This window comes from Sarcophilus harrisii, chromosome 2 (assembly GCF_902635505.1).
Source record: "Sarcophilus harrisii chromosome 2, mSarHar1.11, whole genome shotgun sequence".
In the NCBI taxonomy this organism is placed as follows: Eukaryota; Metazoa; Chordata; class Mammalia; order Dasyuromorphia; family Dasyuridae; genus Sarcophilus; species Sarcophilus harrisii.
In genome coordinates this window covers 143,147,972-143,164,200 of record NC_045427.1, presented here as the reverse complement: position 1 = coordinate 143,164,200, position 16,229 = coordinate 143,147,972, and the positions used below count along the sequence as shown (strand labels likewise).

Genomic DNA, 16,229 nt, shown 5'->3' with positions numbered 1-16,229 from the left:
TACAGGTGAGTTCAATAGCTCGTCGAGAGAAAGACTTCTTTGGTTTATAATTTACAACCAATTCTGAATCCTCTTCTCTGAAGGCACTCCTAAATGGGGGGAGAGGGGAGAAATATATATATATATATACACACACACACACAGACAGACATATATGTACATTATATATAATATACACATATATATGATAATCCTGAAAAACTAAATTCATAAAACAAAGATAGCAAATGTTAGTGTTAACTGCCATTCTACCCATTCACTTAGACTATTTCCTTGGAACCCTGGAGCTGAAAGGGGAGTTTTTATATTATTTTGCTCAAAATCAAGCCTCTACTCACTTTCAAACTTCCCTTCCAATTCCCCTTTATTTGTTGTCTTCTGTATTAGAATAGTATGCTCTTTGATGGCAGAGACTGTCTTTCCTAGTTTGTATTTTTGTATTCTCAGTTTTGCACAGGGCCTGGTCCCTGTTGTTGTTCAGTTGCTTTTCAGTCATGTCCAACTTTTTGTGACCCCCACCCCAACTTTTATGACACCTGGGGGCAAAGATAACAAAATAGTTTGCCATTTCCTTCTCCAGCTTACAGAGGAGGAAACTGAAGCAAGCATTGTCAAGTGACTTGGCCAGGATCACACCGCTAATATCTGAGGCCAAATCTGAACTCACAAAAAAATAAATCTTCCTGACTCCAGATCTGGCACTCTGAGTCATCTATGATGGGACATACTAAGCACTTAATCTATGTTTAATCAAATACTTAACTAATCATGACTATTGCTCACCAGACTCTTCTTTGAAAAAAAAAAATCTCCTTTTGTGTCATAGATCCCTTTATCTGGTGAAGTTTCAGAATCTTATCTCAATAATGTTATTAAGTGAATAAAATAAAGTACAGTGGCTCACAAAGGAAACCAATTATACTGAAATAGCTATAAAAACTTCAAATATTATCTACAGATCCCAAGTTAAAACCTTCTGGGTTTTTTTTTTTTAACTCTTCTCCTAAAGATAAACTTTATTTTCATCCTACTAAACTTATATATTTTCTTTCCACTGCATTTCCAAATTTACATCAAACAACTTGAATTCCAGGAGCCAAAAAGAATGGAGAGTCATTGGTCAAGTCAAAAATCTTGGCTAAGAAAAAAGACAAGCATTTCTCCTCCCAAAGCTTGTTCCTTCTATAGCTGGTATTTCTGGTGATTTGCTCCTAAGACTAAAATAGCAACACTGTTGGTGCTATGTCAAGAAGTTCCTGTGACTCAATAAGATCTGAGTGGGACTTTATTTCTAAAGTTTTTAAAACATATTATCATACTTGTTTTAGAACAAGTTTTTAAACTGAAATTCATAGACTTTCTTTCTCTGCTCATCCCTCTTTATTCCTTAGTATACTGTTTGGCACATAATAAATGCCTTTTTTTTTTTTTTTTTTTTTTGACTGCTTGCCTGCAATGGATAGATTTCAAGGATTAAGTGAACTTAGATGGCAAAAAAGATTACATCTTTATTTTCATTAACCACTAATTGAAATTTATCAGTTTCTTCTATTGTGAATGTAAGCAATAAAATATTATTTCAAGTTCATGATCCAAAAAAAAAAGAAAAAAAAAGATTTAGATTTTCTACTGAAAGAAGAATATAATATGGACATTATATTCTAATTTGGAAATAGAATTGGAAAGGATAGCAAGTGAAGGATGTAGTGAGGTACTTGTGAAATTACTGGAAAGAGAAGTCTAGCTTTCAGTAGTGATTCAAGCCCTTGACCACAGAAACTAGAGTGCCAAAAGATATTAAGACAGCTATATTTCCTGCTTTTTGTCAGGCAGCCAGTCTTTCAAATAGTATTTCTCTGAGTACCTCTTATATCCAAGAATTTATTTGTCCTTTATTTCTCAGGTTCTTCATTTGCTGATCATTCATTTTGGGTGACCTCAAGAAAATAAATCTATTTTTCACGAAGTAACAAATATTATTTCTACATATCAGATAGCTCCTATGATGCCAAACTAGGAATTTCTGCCCAGTTGGGACACATTACATTTTGTTTAACTACAATTTCTTATGGCTGTCAAACACAAGATCCCCACCCTAAATCAATGACAGTGGAATGGCTCTTAAAAGCAGAGTCTGGTGTTTTGCTTTGTTTTATTTTCTCTTTGTATCCTCAGGCACACAGCAGATACTCTGCAAATGGTAGGCTCTTAGCACATCCTTTTGGAATGTATTAGAGTCCAAAAGTCTCAATTTAATCTCACTGATTTTCAGAGTTCAGAAGACTTCACAGGTCCTGTGGCCCAAACTTTTCAGTTTAGAGATGCAGAAACTAAAATCCAAGTGGTTGCAATCTGCCCAGGAGCCAGACAGTGAGTAGCAAATCTGGGACTAAAAGCAACGTCTCACAGCTTCCATTCCAAGGTATTGTCTACTCTACCACAATCCCAACTTTTGTGGGTCTTCTACGTACATGAAGATGTGAGAAAGAAAACAAAACATACTCAAGAAAGGTAGGACCCAAACAAGTGGCAACACTAGGGATGTACTACAGTTAAATCATCTATCCAAGAGACAGATTTTTCCACTCTGTCAAACTACACACTCATTGTTCAGATAATAAATAGTATATAAACAGTATAAACAATACAAGTAAATTAGGGGTTCCCAAGTGGATAACTGATATCTACTACATAGCGATTTTAGTTAGTATTTAAGTCATATTCTGGACAGGCTGATTCCTGCTACCATTTCCTATTCCCCATTTTGGGGAATTCCATCAGAAAGGAATAGCAGAGGAGTGACATATCTGGCAGTGCATCCATATGTGGTGGGGAATGAATTTGGGTCTCCTATAACTCAATATTTTTTCCTGCTGTCTTCCTCTATTAGTGAATATAAGACTTATGGGAAATTTTTTTTTTTAAAGTTCACAGCAGCTAAATGAAATGAGCAGAACCAAGAGAACATTGTACACAGTAACAACAAGATTATGTGATGATCAACTGTGATGGACTTGGCTCTATTCAATAATGAGGTTATTCAAAACAATTCCAATAGATTTCGTATGGAAAATGCCATCCACCTCAAAGAGAAAACTATGGAGATTGAGTGTGGATCAAAATATAATATTCTCACTGGTTTTTTTTTGTTGTTGTTGTTGTTGTTTGTTTGGGTTTTTTTCTCTCATGATTTTTTTCCCTTTTGATTTGATTTTTCTTTACAGGACAAATATGGACATATATTTAAAAGAACGGCACAAATTTAACCTATATCAGATTGCTTGCTATCTTGGAGAGGGAGAAGGTAAAGGAAGGGGGGAGAAAAATTTGGAACATAAAGATTTACAAAAATGTTGAAAACTATACATGTATTTGGAAAAATAAAATACTATTTTAAAAAGTTCTCATCAGGAAAAAGTTTGGAACCTATAGGAGTTAAATTCTGATTTTTGTAACAAAATAACTTGATAGTTAAGAATTTGTTTTAATTTTAATTTGGTAACTTACCCAAACTTTGTTTCTTGTAATCTCTTTCTAATAACTAGAGATATATAAAGAATTAGTCCAATGAGAATAATTCCACAGAAACATCCAAGAATGATTATGATTGGATCTGTATTCCCTGGTGCTGGAGTTGAAGAAGGTGCAAAATCTATTAAACCTAAAAAACAAAGTAATTTTCAAATTAAAAATCTAAAATACCATTAGTATTTTAACTAACTAGAAACAACAGTTAGTACAGCTCTCTCCTCCACCCCTACATCTTTATCCTTTCAAATAATTTAAACTATCCAAGAATAAAATGGGCTATCTCCAGAGATAGGAGATTCTTTCTCACTGGAGATCTTTATTTATCAGATATATTATAGAATGGTCAAATATGGGTTGGGCTTATGGCCTAAGAAATCCCTTCTAACGCTAAGTTTTGGAGTTTTTATTTTGTTCACAGATTTTTCTGTGTCAGGAAAAAATTGGATTGCCCATGTTTTTTAGTATTCATGAAAACTAGTTGACCTGGTTTGTAGTGATAATAGATGGAGAAAACAGGCATCCTACTGTACTCAGACTTAAATGAATTTATTCATTTTACCACATTAGAATGATCAAAAATAATTTTAAAACTTTTTAAACTTTAGAGTAAGAAATTTACTATGTGCAATGAAAATAAGAGCTCCTATATTGTTGGATTTCATGTCAAGTAATCTGTACCTGATCAATCAATGTGTCTTTAGGGGAAGTCTGGTATACTATGTTTCTTTTTTATAGGCTCACATTCCTCACCTTTCTTATGTGTACAATTTTTCTCAAATAAAATAGATTTTTATAAGTTTCTGAAACATTCCCACCTCCTCAAATCTACCAATCTCTTTCCTAATTCTATCGAGGCTACCAGCATCCTTCCAATTACCTAGATTTACAAACCTGGAGTCATACTAAACCCTTCACTGTTCTCCAGCTCTCATATCATATCAATTGCCAAGACTGTATTCACATGGCCAACACAACTTAGTTTAGACACTCACCAACTTTCACATGTGCTATTGGAACAGCCTCTCAATTGATCTCCCTGCTTCTAGTCTTTCCCACCTCTAATCCATCTGATTAGTTCCCTTACTATTATTACCTGTATCCATAGCCCATCTCCCACTTCCACACCTTTGCACCGGCTGTCCCCTTTGTTTCTCTTTCCTTCTCCCCTCTGCCTCTCAGCATCCCTAACTCCCTTCAAGGATCAGCTCAGATAAAATCTTCTATGTGAGGTCTTTCCTAATGCTCTCATTTGTTAATGATTTTACTCTTCTCCCTTTTGTGAATTGCTTGTGTACAGGTGGTTGCTCCTCTTTAGAATATAAGTTCTGAAGAGAAGGTACTTAATTTTTGTTTTTGAATCCCCAGAACCTGCCATAATACCTTACATATAGTAGATACTTAATAAATGCCTATTGAGTTAAATTAAACTGAATTCAATTACTCTCTTAAGGATCAGGATATTCCCCAGAATCTCAAACCTGTAAAAAGATCCTATTTTATTCCCTAAATAATGTTAAAGTGGAAATAGTGATGGTAGATCCTTCCCCCTTTCCTTATTTCCCTAGAGAGAGTCAGATAATTCAGGGTCTTCCTAGACTATTCCTACAATCAGGTAACAAGACCACTTTTTTAAACAAACATCAGGAGAAAAGGCTATACCTCCTTCCCACCTTTTTGCAATAAAACATAAGCTGCTTGAAGAAAGATCCTACTTCATTCAATCTTTACATTCCCAAGAACTAACACAATGCCTAGCACATGGTAGATGCTTATTACATGCTTATTGATTGACATCACCACATCTGTACAACACATACAGATACTATACAATAAGAAAGGGCCTTTATGGCAGGACAAAGACTTAAACTAGACCAGGATTGGTCACAGTCAGAACAAAAGTGGTTCCACTAAACTGTAAAATCAGAGGCTATGTACTAGGTCACCTGATGCAGTATTAAGATTCCAAGTCAACAAAATTAAAAAAACACCAAAATCACAGCATAGGACCAGGTTTTGAATCGGTAAGCTAAGAAATAGTGAAAGAGACATTTTCACATCTACTTATTTATAGAGAGTATCATGTTAAAATAAGCTATCCAAAGGCCATTTGGCCTTTCCGGCAGTAATACTGAAAGTAGTAATGGACTGAAGTGTCAAGTAGCATTTCAAAACTAATTCCAAAGATAAATATTTGGATGGTCTTTCCTTTCCCTGCTGAATTAAAAGATCTTGCCAATCCCCACAATACTGATCTAACAAGTTAAAATTCAGTGATCCTTTGAAGTATTTTTCCCCATCCCAAGGAGTTAGATAATCCAAAGAGTAAATTTTCTATCCCAAATGTATTTGTCTTCCTAATGAACTATATACTTCTGTAAAACTTTTAGAACAAACAAAGGCAGTTTAAAAGCATGCTATCATAGTACTTGATAACTAGGAGAAAAAACCACAATTTTTGATTGTTAAAAAATGTACTTTGACACTGGCTTTAATCTTAAATTATTCCCTAGGCCCATAATATATTTAGTGACAATCTGGTTACCACCTGGAATACCACTTTCTGGCAGCAAGTAAGGATGTTGGCTCTTACCATTAGGTGGAATGAACACATGCACTGGATCACTGAAAGGCCCAACTCCACCCTTAGTGACAACAGCAATCTTCACTGTACATGTGGTATTAGTGGCTAACACAGAAATAAATGCAAAGCTGTCATCCTGATCAACTTCTTCAGAATGCTCCTGCTGGGAGATAAAAATCAACACAACACTGTTGTAGCACAATGATACCTTTCAAAGACTTCACAGATCTGGACTGTTAGGTCCAAACCTTTCATTTTTCAGATGAGAAAACTAAGGCCTGGTGAATTCTCTCAGGTAATAAAGTAGCCATAATTTGAACCCAAGATCCCAGGCTTTCCCCACTATCTCATTCTGTAGGCATCTTTTACTCTTTGTTTGTTTTTTACTTTTAGCATTATATAAACAGCTTTATTTCTTTCTCTTCTATTTTTTACAAATAAAGTTTTGTCATGGCATGTTGTAAGGCCGTTTTGATGCAATAATGAATTTCTAAAGTACAAAGAATAATGACTCATAGGATTTAAAGTTTTAAGTGATCTTAGAGATTGTTTAGGGAATAGATTCTAATCCTTATCCCTTGTTTTACAGAGGGGAATGTTTATGCATGTATGTGGGGGTGGAGGTGGAATGCCTTGTCTGAAAAACACAAACAAGTTACACAAATAAAAAAGCATGGGTTTAAACTCAGGTCCTCTGATAATGAATGTTCTACTCAGTCTATTACACCTGCAAGGGTGCCTCTCAACCCAAAACTCAGCAAAGATTAAGTGATTATGCAAGCACGCTCTCTCTCTCTCCTTCTCTCTCTCTCTCTCTCTCTCTCTCTCTCTCTCTCTCTCTATGTATATATATATATATATATATATACACACACACACATATATTTTTAAATATATATTATTTCTATATCCGTTTCTCTCTGTGTATGTCTCTGTCTCTCTGTATTTCTGTATCTGTATCTCTCTCTGAGTGTGTCTCTTTGTCTCTCTCTTTGAGCTCTCTTTGTTCTCTCTGTCACTGTGTCTCTCTTCCCTTCTCTTTCATTCCCCTCAAGTATTGTTACTTCAGTAGTTCTATATGAGCAACCTTTTATACATTTAAAGAAGACTGGGAATTGGAAGCTAACCTTTTCAGGACAATGTTTAGTAGGAGCAGAACAAGGGAAGTTTTTTTTTTTCACCCAAGTACAAAATCAATCATAATTGAGAACTGGGTTTTGCTAGAAAGGGCATACGCTAAGAAACACTGGAACCTTGAAACAAGAACTCTCAGCCTCTGGATGTAGGAACTCTGATTTAATTCCATAAAAGGAGGTCATTCCTATTTCTAATAAGCAAGAAATATTTAGGACACCCAGCTGACAATATCAGAGGCTGCCGAAGCCAAATTCAGATTTTGATGGCACTCATGTTCTTATGCTCTTCACTTCTATGCCAGTGACTTGCCCCGGTAATTTTGAAGGGTGGAGTCTAGCTCTGTCTATAAGGAAGAAGAACCACGTCATTCATGTCTACGGGAAAATATGCCAGTCAGCCAGAGTTTTTCCTGGTAGGAGTTGCCAGGAACTAAAAATAAACAACCAAAAGGTTACTTAAAAAAAAAAAAAAAAAAAAAAAAAAAAAAAAAAAGGCATCACCTTAGAAACACTCCACAGAATACCAAAGTTAGAAAGATCTTACATTTATATGTAGTGGAACTTCTTCTTTTGACACATAAGGAAGCTGAGAGCAAAGCTAAATGACTTGTCCAAGGTCACATGAATGTAGCCAAGATTCAAATCCACATCCCCTAATTCCAAATCTTCTCTCTGCCTTTAGAATTTTTTTCTCTAAGATCCTCTTCATCTAAGTGCTACACACTTATATGTAACTGCTTAGAAGCTTCCTAAACAAAAGCTTCAGATGTTGATCAGTCATTCTGTATTTTAATTTTCTCAGGAAAAATATCATTAAGTACAGTCATTATTCTCTCCCCCCAAACATATGCTGTCATTTCTTAAGCCTGAAGTTAGTCAGCCAAGCAGCTGAGAAAATGACTAGTGCTGTTTTGCTATTTACTAGTGGAAAACAACTAACTGTTGAAATACTATACAATAGGCACACTGACTAACAAGGAGTACAGTAACCTCCCTCCCATCTGTTCACTAGTCTCTGCATAGAAGATGATAAAACAGTGCATTGTCTATGAGGGAAATCAGTGCATAGCAAGAGGAAATCAGGGCACAGCTGCAATGGAACCACCTCAGAACCCACCAGCACCATGAACCTCTCAGCTTGCTCTGTTATAAATTATAGCTGAGATTGGCTTTCCTCCCCCTGCTACATCGTCAAGTCCTCAAGGCTGAGACTACTGTCATTGAATCGTTTCAGTCTGTCCAATTCTTCATGACCTATTTGGGGTTTTCTTGGCAAAAATACTGACATGGTTGGTCATTTCCTTCTTTAGTTCATTTAACAGAGGAGACAAATAGAGCTAAGTAGGGTCACACAGTAAGTATCTGAGCCTGGATTTGAACCCAGGTCTTCCAGATTCTTGGAGTACAACTAGATTTTCAGAACATAGTAGGCACTTAATAAATGCTTGCTACTAGGTTTTTTGGTTGTTGTTGAAATGCCATTTAAATAAAATAATCACATACCTATAGCACTTTAGGTACAAGACATCCTCCTAGGATGAGAGAGTTAGAGCTGGAAGAATCCAAAACTCCTCCTTTGACAGATGAGAAAACTGAATCTAAGCAAGAATTAATTTTTCCAAAGTAGGAAGTAAACATGTTAGGCTATGAATTCACATCCTCTGATTCCAGAGGCAGAGCTCTATGCAGATCACTATACTTCTTTTCATAACAGGCCCCTGTGGTAAATTGTACAACTCTCATAATGTCTAATTAACATGTAAAGAAACTGAGGTTCGGAAAGACTAAGTGAATTGCTTATAATCACGCAGCTAATAAGTATCTGAGGCAAATTTTGAACTCAAAACCAAGTCCAAAGGGTATTCCAAAGTGAAAGACAATGTGTACACCAGAGGTGTCAAATACATGCAGCTTATAATACTTCCAAATGCAGAAAGAATCAAATCAAAATGTAACTGTGAAATATTTAATGAAGTAAATAAAAATACAATAAACCAGAGATAACATTATAGTTTAAAACTACATGTGGCTTTTAGGGCCATGTGTATGGATTAGTGGCTGTCCTTCCCATTTGAATCTGACACTATTGCATATGTTGTCTCTCATTTGACAAAATCCTAATAAAACCAAAAATAGGAACCAAAATCCTAATAAAAATTCAAGTTAAATTCTTTTGATACCACAATATATGGATTAAAGAGTGTAATGGAATAAAGAGGAAAATAAAAGTTACCTCAGCTCCTCTGATATCATTCACTTTGAAAATCTAGGCAAGTTATTTTTCCATTTCAATCTCTTAACCCTAATCTGTAAATCAGGACTTTACTACCTAGCAATGAAGCCAAGAGTTGCTCATCTGTGTTAGTATCTTCGAAGGATTTGCAAAGCATTTTGGAAAATACTCCCATTCTCCATTAATACCAACAAGGATGGAACCCTCATAATGGCTTTGCAGTATGGTGCTAAGAATGGCAAATGGTACATATTTCAGCATTTTATGACAGAAATGGCAATCTTCACCAGAAAATTTCTTTGGGCAAAGTCTCCCTTTAGCACTTTCACAGACTTATGTACAACTTTTTAGAAATGAGGCAATTACACTAATAATACATGCATCTATTTTTAATGTTTTATATTTAGTACAGTATGGGGGAAAGAAAACTGGGCTTAAGAAGAAGATCAGAATATATACCCTACCTACCTCTGAAGGGATTTTATTTTTCCAATTACACATAAAGTTGTCTTCAACATTCATTTTTCTAAGATTTTGAGTTTCAAATTTTTTTTCTTTCTCCCTCCTTTACCTCTCCTCTTCCCAAAATAGCAAGCAACAGTATTAAATATTACTGTTTTAAAGTGGTAGTAGAAGAATAGTGGATAAAGCCAACTGACCTCATGACTAAGAACATCTCTTTCCAAGTCTTATCCCTAAACAGACTGGCTGTGTGATCCTGGTTAGTCACAATTTATTGGTACTCTAAGCAGCTTTTTGACTAAGCAACTTCTAAGACTCTAAAGCTGTGGACCTGCATTAACAGGAAGAATTTCCTTATTTGTGAGTTCTCTAAGCCAAGAGACAGCTAGGTAGTGCAATGGGCAGAGTGGTGGGCTTGGAGTTAGGAGCATTTGAATTCACATCCAGTCTCAGAAACTTCCTAGCTATATAATTTTAGGCAAATCACGTAGCTTTCGTTTGCCACTGAAGAAGGAAATGGGAAACCATTTCAGTATTTTTCATGAAAATCTCATGGACACATATATATCCATGGGGTTATGAATAGATGGACACAAGAGAACACAAAGAAATGTCAATGAAATAATATCTCCACTCCCTATCCCTTTAGGTCATTGAGTCGATAGGCATTTATTAAAGGCCTACTATATTACCATCTGAACCTTTGTGAAACTACAGCTTAATCTAAATTTAGATTTATCTAGTGATTTTTCTTAATTTATTTAGTGATTTATCTTTGTGAAAATACAGCTAAATCTAAATATAGAGCAGAAAAGGACCTTAAAGGCATCTAGTTGAAATCAAGGTTAGAGGAATTAAATTATTTGTCCATTATTCCACACTAGTATATCAGCCAATATGACATATATATGCATATATATATATATATATATACACATATTTTTCTATGTATGTATGTATATATATATATGAATCCACATGATAGATTCCTAATTTAATTCAATACCAGGAAAATCTGTAATTTAAATGAACATGACAATCTTTTATCGGGTTCTAGGAATTGTGTAACATTTTACTTTTTGCTTGCCCTGCAGACAAACTCAACATTCAACTATTTAACACTCAAAGTTTCTGGAATATTTATTTCTTAATGTGTTTTTATTATTTACATTTTGTTTGTCTTGTTTTATATGAGTTCATACATGTTTGTATATGTAGTTGTAGGACAGCTAGGTGACACAGTGGATACAGTGCCAGCCAGGAGTCTGGAATTCTCATTTTCCTAAGCTCAGATGGCCTCAGATACTTCTAGCTGTGTGGCCCTGGCCAAGTCACTTAACCCTATTAGCCCTAGTTTCATCATCTGTAAAATGAGCTGGAGAAGGAAATAGTAAGTGATTCAGTACAATTGCCAAGAAAATCATCCCAAAGAGGGATACAAAGAGTTGAACATGACTGAACAATAACTTGTTTGTAAATTGTCACAAATCTTTTCCAATCTAAATTATCAGAAAAACAAACAACCATGTTATACAGTTGAATGGAACATAATAAGGAAGAGACAACACAATATGTTCTCAATTGCTCAAGAGATAAAATAGCTTAATATCCCTTCCTACCATGTACAATTTCCCAGCTGATGTTACTCATGTGAGTATTGAGAATCTCTGGGACAGAGCCTCCTTTTCTACTTACTATAAGTGGCAATAATATGACATAAGCTCACCTTTGGAACAACCAAGTCACCACCCAGCATTTTGATCCATTTCCCGATGTCAAAGGAATATCCGTGTTCTCACAGGAGGACTGATTTAGAGCTAAAAAGTACTTGAGAGGGGCTCTAGTTCAGACTCTTTATTCTTCAGGGAGTAAGTGGCAAATTTAGGATTCAAACCCAGATCTCTTATCTATAAATCCAGGGCTTGTTCTCTACTGCTCAAACTAGAATTCTGTTTTATAGAATGCAATTTGTTGTTGTTATTGGTTCTATTTTGCCCTTCCTCAAATTATATACTCACATATATACTTATTTATTTGTATCTTGTATTCATCTTTGAGTGGTAAAGCGAATAGCCTTTTGAATCTGACAACTCTGTCATTTTTAAATGGAAATTTATATTAGAAGGGACAGATAACTTAGCTGAGATCTTTTGGGGTCTTAATATAAACTCTGAGACAGACAGTACAAGTGTTGGATCCATTTTACAGAAAAGAGTCTGAAGTTCTGAGAAGTGAATGTTTTGCTCATGTTGGCTTCTGGCCAACGGGCAAAGCTAGAACTTGTCCTTCCAGGTGCAGTGTTCTTTCTGCATTGACTGGGAATGGAAATTATTTAGGTTTTTTTTATTTTTAGATATTTTCCTTGTTTTATTTGAAGGCAACTCATCAAATATCATTGGATCATTGATTTTACAGCCGGAATTTATCTTTGGGTGTAACTTTTTTTCCTTAACTCTCAACTTTGAACTCTTACTTGGAAGCTAAGAGTTATAAAGAAAAGTTTTGTATAATAAATTGAGAGAGAAACACACATATATATACATGTACATATGTAGAAAACACACACATGTATGTATAATATTTATATACACACATGTATCACATATAAATATATGACTTTTATATATTACTATATGTATGGAAAAAAGAGGACAGATGCATGAAACATGGAGAAAGTAACAAGATGTGGCCAAAGATTGGATATATTGAGAGTAAAAATAAAGAGTCAAGGATGATAGGACCGAAGTAGGGAAATTTGGAAGAGGAAATGGGTTTGGGGTATATGCAGAAACAATGTTTAACTGTCATTTTCTTTTAGACTATTTACCAGTGAGATTGGTGCACTAATCAGCAGGTGTCCCTTAGTCATAGGATCATAAATCTAGATCTGGAAGACATCGAGTCTGGCCTCTTCATTTTATAGACAAAGAAAATTGTTTCCCAAGATCACAGTAGTAACAGGGACAGGATTTGCAGGGAAAGCCAGAACTCTACTGTACCACCACTCTAAGCTGCGTAATAGGAGCGGGACATAGGATTCATATTTATTTTTTTATATAACTATATACTACAGCCAGGGATCAGTCTCTTAAGTAAGTTTCAAGATTATTTGAAATATGAATGAATAAAGCATTTATAAGTGCTTACTGTGCTCAAAGCATTGCATTAACTGCTGAGATCAGAAAACCATACAGAAAAGTCTGGTGAAATTTTTGCTCTCTAAGAACTGACATTTTAACAGGAGAGACAACATATATGGAGAGTTTCAACTGCAAGTCAGATGGAAAAGTTCTATAGTCATGGATCCCAGGTCCCATGACAAAACATACGGTAATACCTTTTCTTTAATGTCATTTCCTAATAAAATCAGATAAAATTTCTGATGTTAAACAATTTGACAGTGTCAAGGAATTTTTGAGAACTTTCTTATCAGAATATATGAGTACAAATTATTTTCTATATATGTGCTCCATTACTACAGATACAAGGTATATTAGTAAAAAATTCTTTAAAAACCATGTAAACCAAAAATTCACAGAGTTTCTCCATATAGAATACATTCTCTCCTTATGCCTACCTTGTAGAATCCTTAGTTTCTTCTGTACTTCCTTGGGCATATAAAATTCAATATGTACAAAACAGGACTAATTATCTTTACTCCCAAATCCATTCCTCTTCCAAATTTCACTAATTCTATCAAGTACATCATCCTTGACTACTTATACTCAAGCTACATAGCCAATCTGTCATCAAATCTTCTTGTATTTACATTTCAAACAGCTGTCCTGTTCTCTCTATTCATATAGCAACCACCGAAGTTCAACACCCTATCATCTCTTACCTGGACTAATGCAATATCTTCATAAATGGTCTTCCTGTCTCAAATCTCTACCCTATTCTCATTTATTCTTTGTAGCTACTAAAGAGATTTTCCTAAAGCATCAATCTGATCACTACATTCCTAGTTTCAAACCCTAATAACTCCCTATTACCTCTAGGATCAAATATAAACCCTATTATTGGCATTTAAAGCCTTTTACAATCTGAACCCAACCTACCTTTTCACTCTCATTATAAGTCATGTACTCACTATATGGTTCACTCAAACTTTCAGAATGCTGCAAAATTATAACAACCAAGAAGTTGACCTTTGAGAAGAGAAGAGAAAAAAAATCTATTTTCTGTGCAAAGGAGGGAAATTATAGTTGGAACATATTGCAAGTGCTGTAAGATTCAATTGATTATATTAGTCATTTTTCTTCTGTTTTTCTTTTCCTTTTTAAATTCTTTATATTAAAATCATTATTTAAAATAAATAAATTATTTAAAAGTAGAAGATATCAAAAATATCACCCCTCATTCAAAATCCCCTCAAAACAAAAAAAAAAATGCTTTTTGAACTGAATGATAAACAAGGAAAGCATGATCTCTTCCCAACAAAACAATCAGAATTTTCATCCCTCCCACTTTGCACATTCTGAAAATTCGAGATCAGTCATGTCATAGTGAATTCTGCCTAGCACATAATGATCCACTAAACCCTTCTGTCATCACAAGACTGTTATGATATGCAGTGTATACAGTTAGTGCAATACAAACAATCTTTTCATTGGGCTAAGCCTGCATCTCTAAGGAGGCACAAGGCCCAAGAGGTCACAGGCAACTGGAGCAAAATGGGATATTCTAAACAAAAGGCAAGGGTCATTAACAATGTACAACAGAGTTTTAATAGCATTTAACACAAAGACCTCTAGCTGATAAAGCTTGTGATGCTTAAATCATTCCTTGAATCATTCCTATCCAACCACTGTTTTCTAATTTTCAAGACCTGTTCCACTTCCACTGTTTCAATAGTAGCTTTTAACCAGATCAAGAAATATCTATAAAAAATTGTAACTTTTATCACTAGTTGGTTTCCTTTTCATAAAATGACCTTCTATTTGCAAATCTGGGTCCCTCTTATGTATTTGGAATTGATGAAACATTATCTGCCCTAGTTCTAGAAAGAACATTTGATTCTTCAATTGCCAGGATACTAAACACTGCCAACAAAATACAAAGGCATGAAACGAGTCTCCTCTCATAATTTCCATTATTTTACAAGGAATGCCCACAGTGCCCTTGCAGGTGGATTTCAGGGATATAGAGAATCTTAGAGATCCAGTCCAATCCCCTCATTTTACAAATGATCAGAAAGGTGAAGAGATTTGATGAATGCATCTGAAGAAGAAAAGAACACTAATAATTAAGGAAATGAAGGAAGGCTTCTTTGGAAGTCTTGAAAATGGAAATGAACTAAGCCTTGAAGGAAGCTAGAGAATAATCTAAGAAAATCCATACAATATGAATTTCTACTACTTAATAGCGATCACTGTAATTAGAAATAGTGCCAAAAATTTAGAAAAAAAGTACTGCCTCTAGTGGAAAGCTGCAGCTGCAGAAGTGTATTTATGTGTGTGTGTGTGTGTGTGTGTGTGTGTGTGTGTGTGTGTTGCTGAGATTTTTCAAACTGTAGTTCATACATTCTGCTCTTCTTATATAAGCATCTTGGGGGCACAATGGATAGAACCTTGGAGAAGAAAGATCAGGAAGGCCTGGATTCAAATCCAGCTTCAAATACTGTCTAGTTGTGTGACCATTGACAATCCACTTAACCTATATCTGCCTCAATTCATCCATTTGTAAAATGGGGATAATAACACTAACATCCCAGGAATGTAATAAAGATAAAATGAGACAATTGTAAAGTGTTTGCAAACCTTAAAGTGCTACTGAAATACTATTGTGTTATTAATATTATTACTCATAGAAAAATAACCCAAATAATGGAACACTCAGGTTCCTTTATCCTTCGCTCACTTTCTGTTTCCAAATTTCTTAATCTGTTAACATTTCTGCTTAATTATAAGCAGAAAAGGAAAAGAAGTCTACTTAGCCTGGTAAGAACTCCAGAAAAGTTTCACTGAAGGACTAAATTAAATTCATAAAATGAATGGCCTTGGAGGAGAGACTGGAGTAGATATATAAATTAGTTAAGTTCATGGGACTAGATGAGGTTACCAAGAGAGAAAAGTATCAAGGGAATAGAGAAGAGGGTCCCATGGTACAGTCTTGGGGATCCCCAACAGCTAAAGAACATGATGTGAATAATCAGTCAGCAAAGGAGATGGAAAAAGAGTCAGACAAAAGGAAAACCAAGAGAGTAGTGTCATGAAAGACACAGGTAGGTTGCCTAGTGGATCGAACACTGGCCTGGATCTGTCCAGTCATTTCAGTAGTGTCTGAT

General features: G+C 35.0%; 1 protein-coding gene across 2 annotated transcripts in view; it reads right to left on the bottom strand.

The window, feature by feature from the left end:
• Positions 1 to 16,229, bottom strand: part of MERTK (MER proto-oncogene, tyrosine kinase) — a 115,633-nt gene that overhangs the window by 21,608 nt on the left and 77,796 nt on the right. The window contains exons 9-11 of one of the 2 annotated variants that reach the window (XM_031950994.1): positions 6,122 to 6,272; positions 3,508 to 3,661; positions 4 to 89 (exon numbers count right to left, since the gene is read on the bottom strand). In XM_031950994.1, coding sequence (XP_031806854.1) covers positions 4 to 89; positions 3,508 to 3,661; positions 6,122 to 6,272 — 391 coding nt within the window. Of the gene's footprint in view, positions 1 to 3; positions 90 to 3,507; positions 3,662 to 6,121; positions 6,276 to 16,229 lie in introns of both variants that reach the window. The other variant, XM_031950996.1, reaches the window with a different exon arrangement.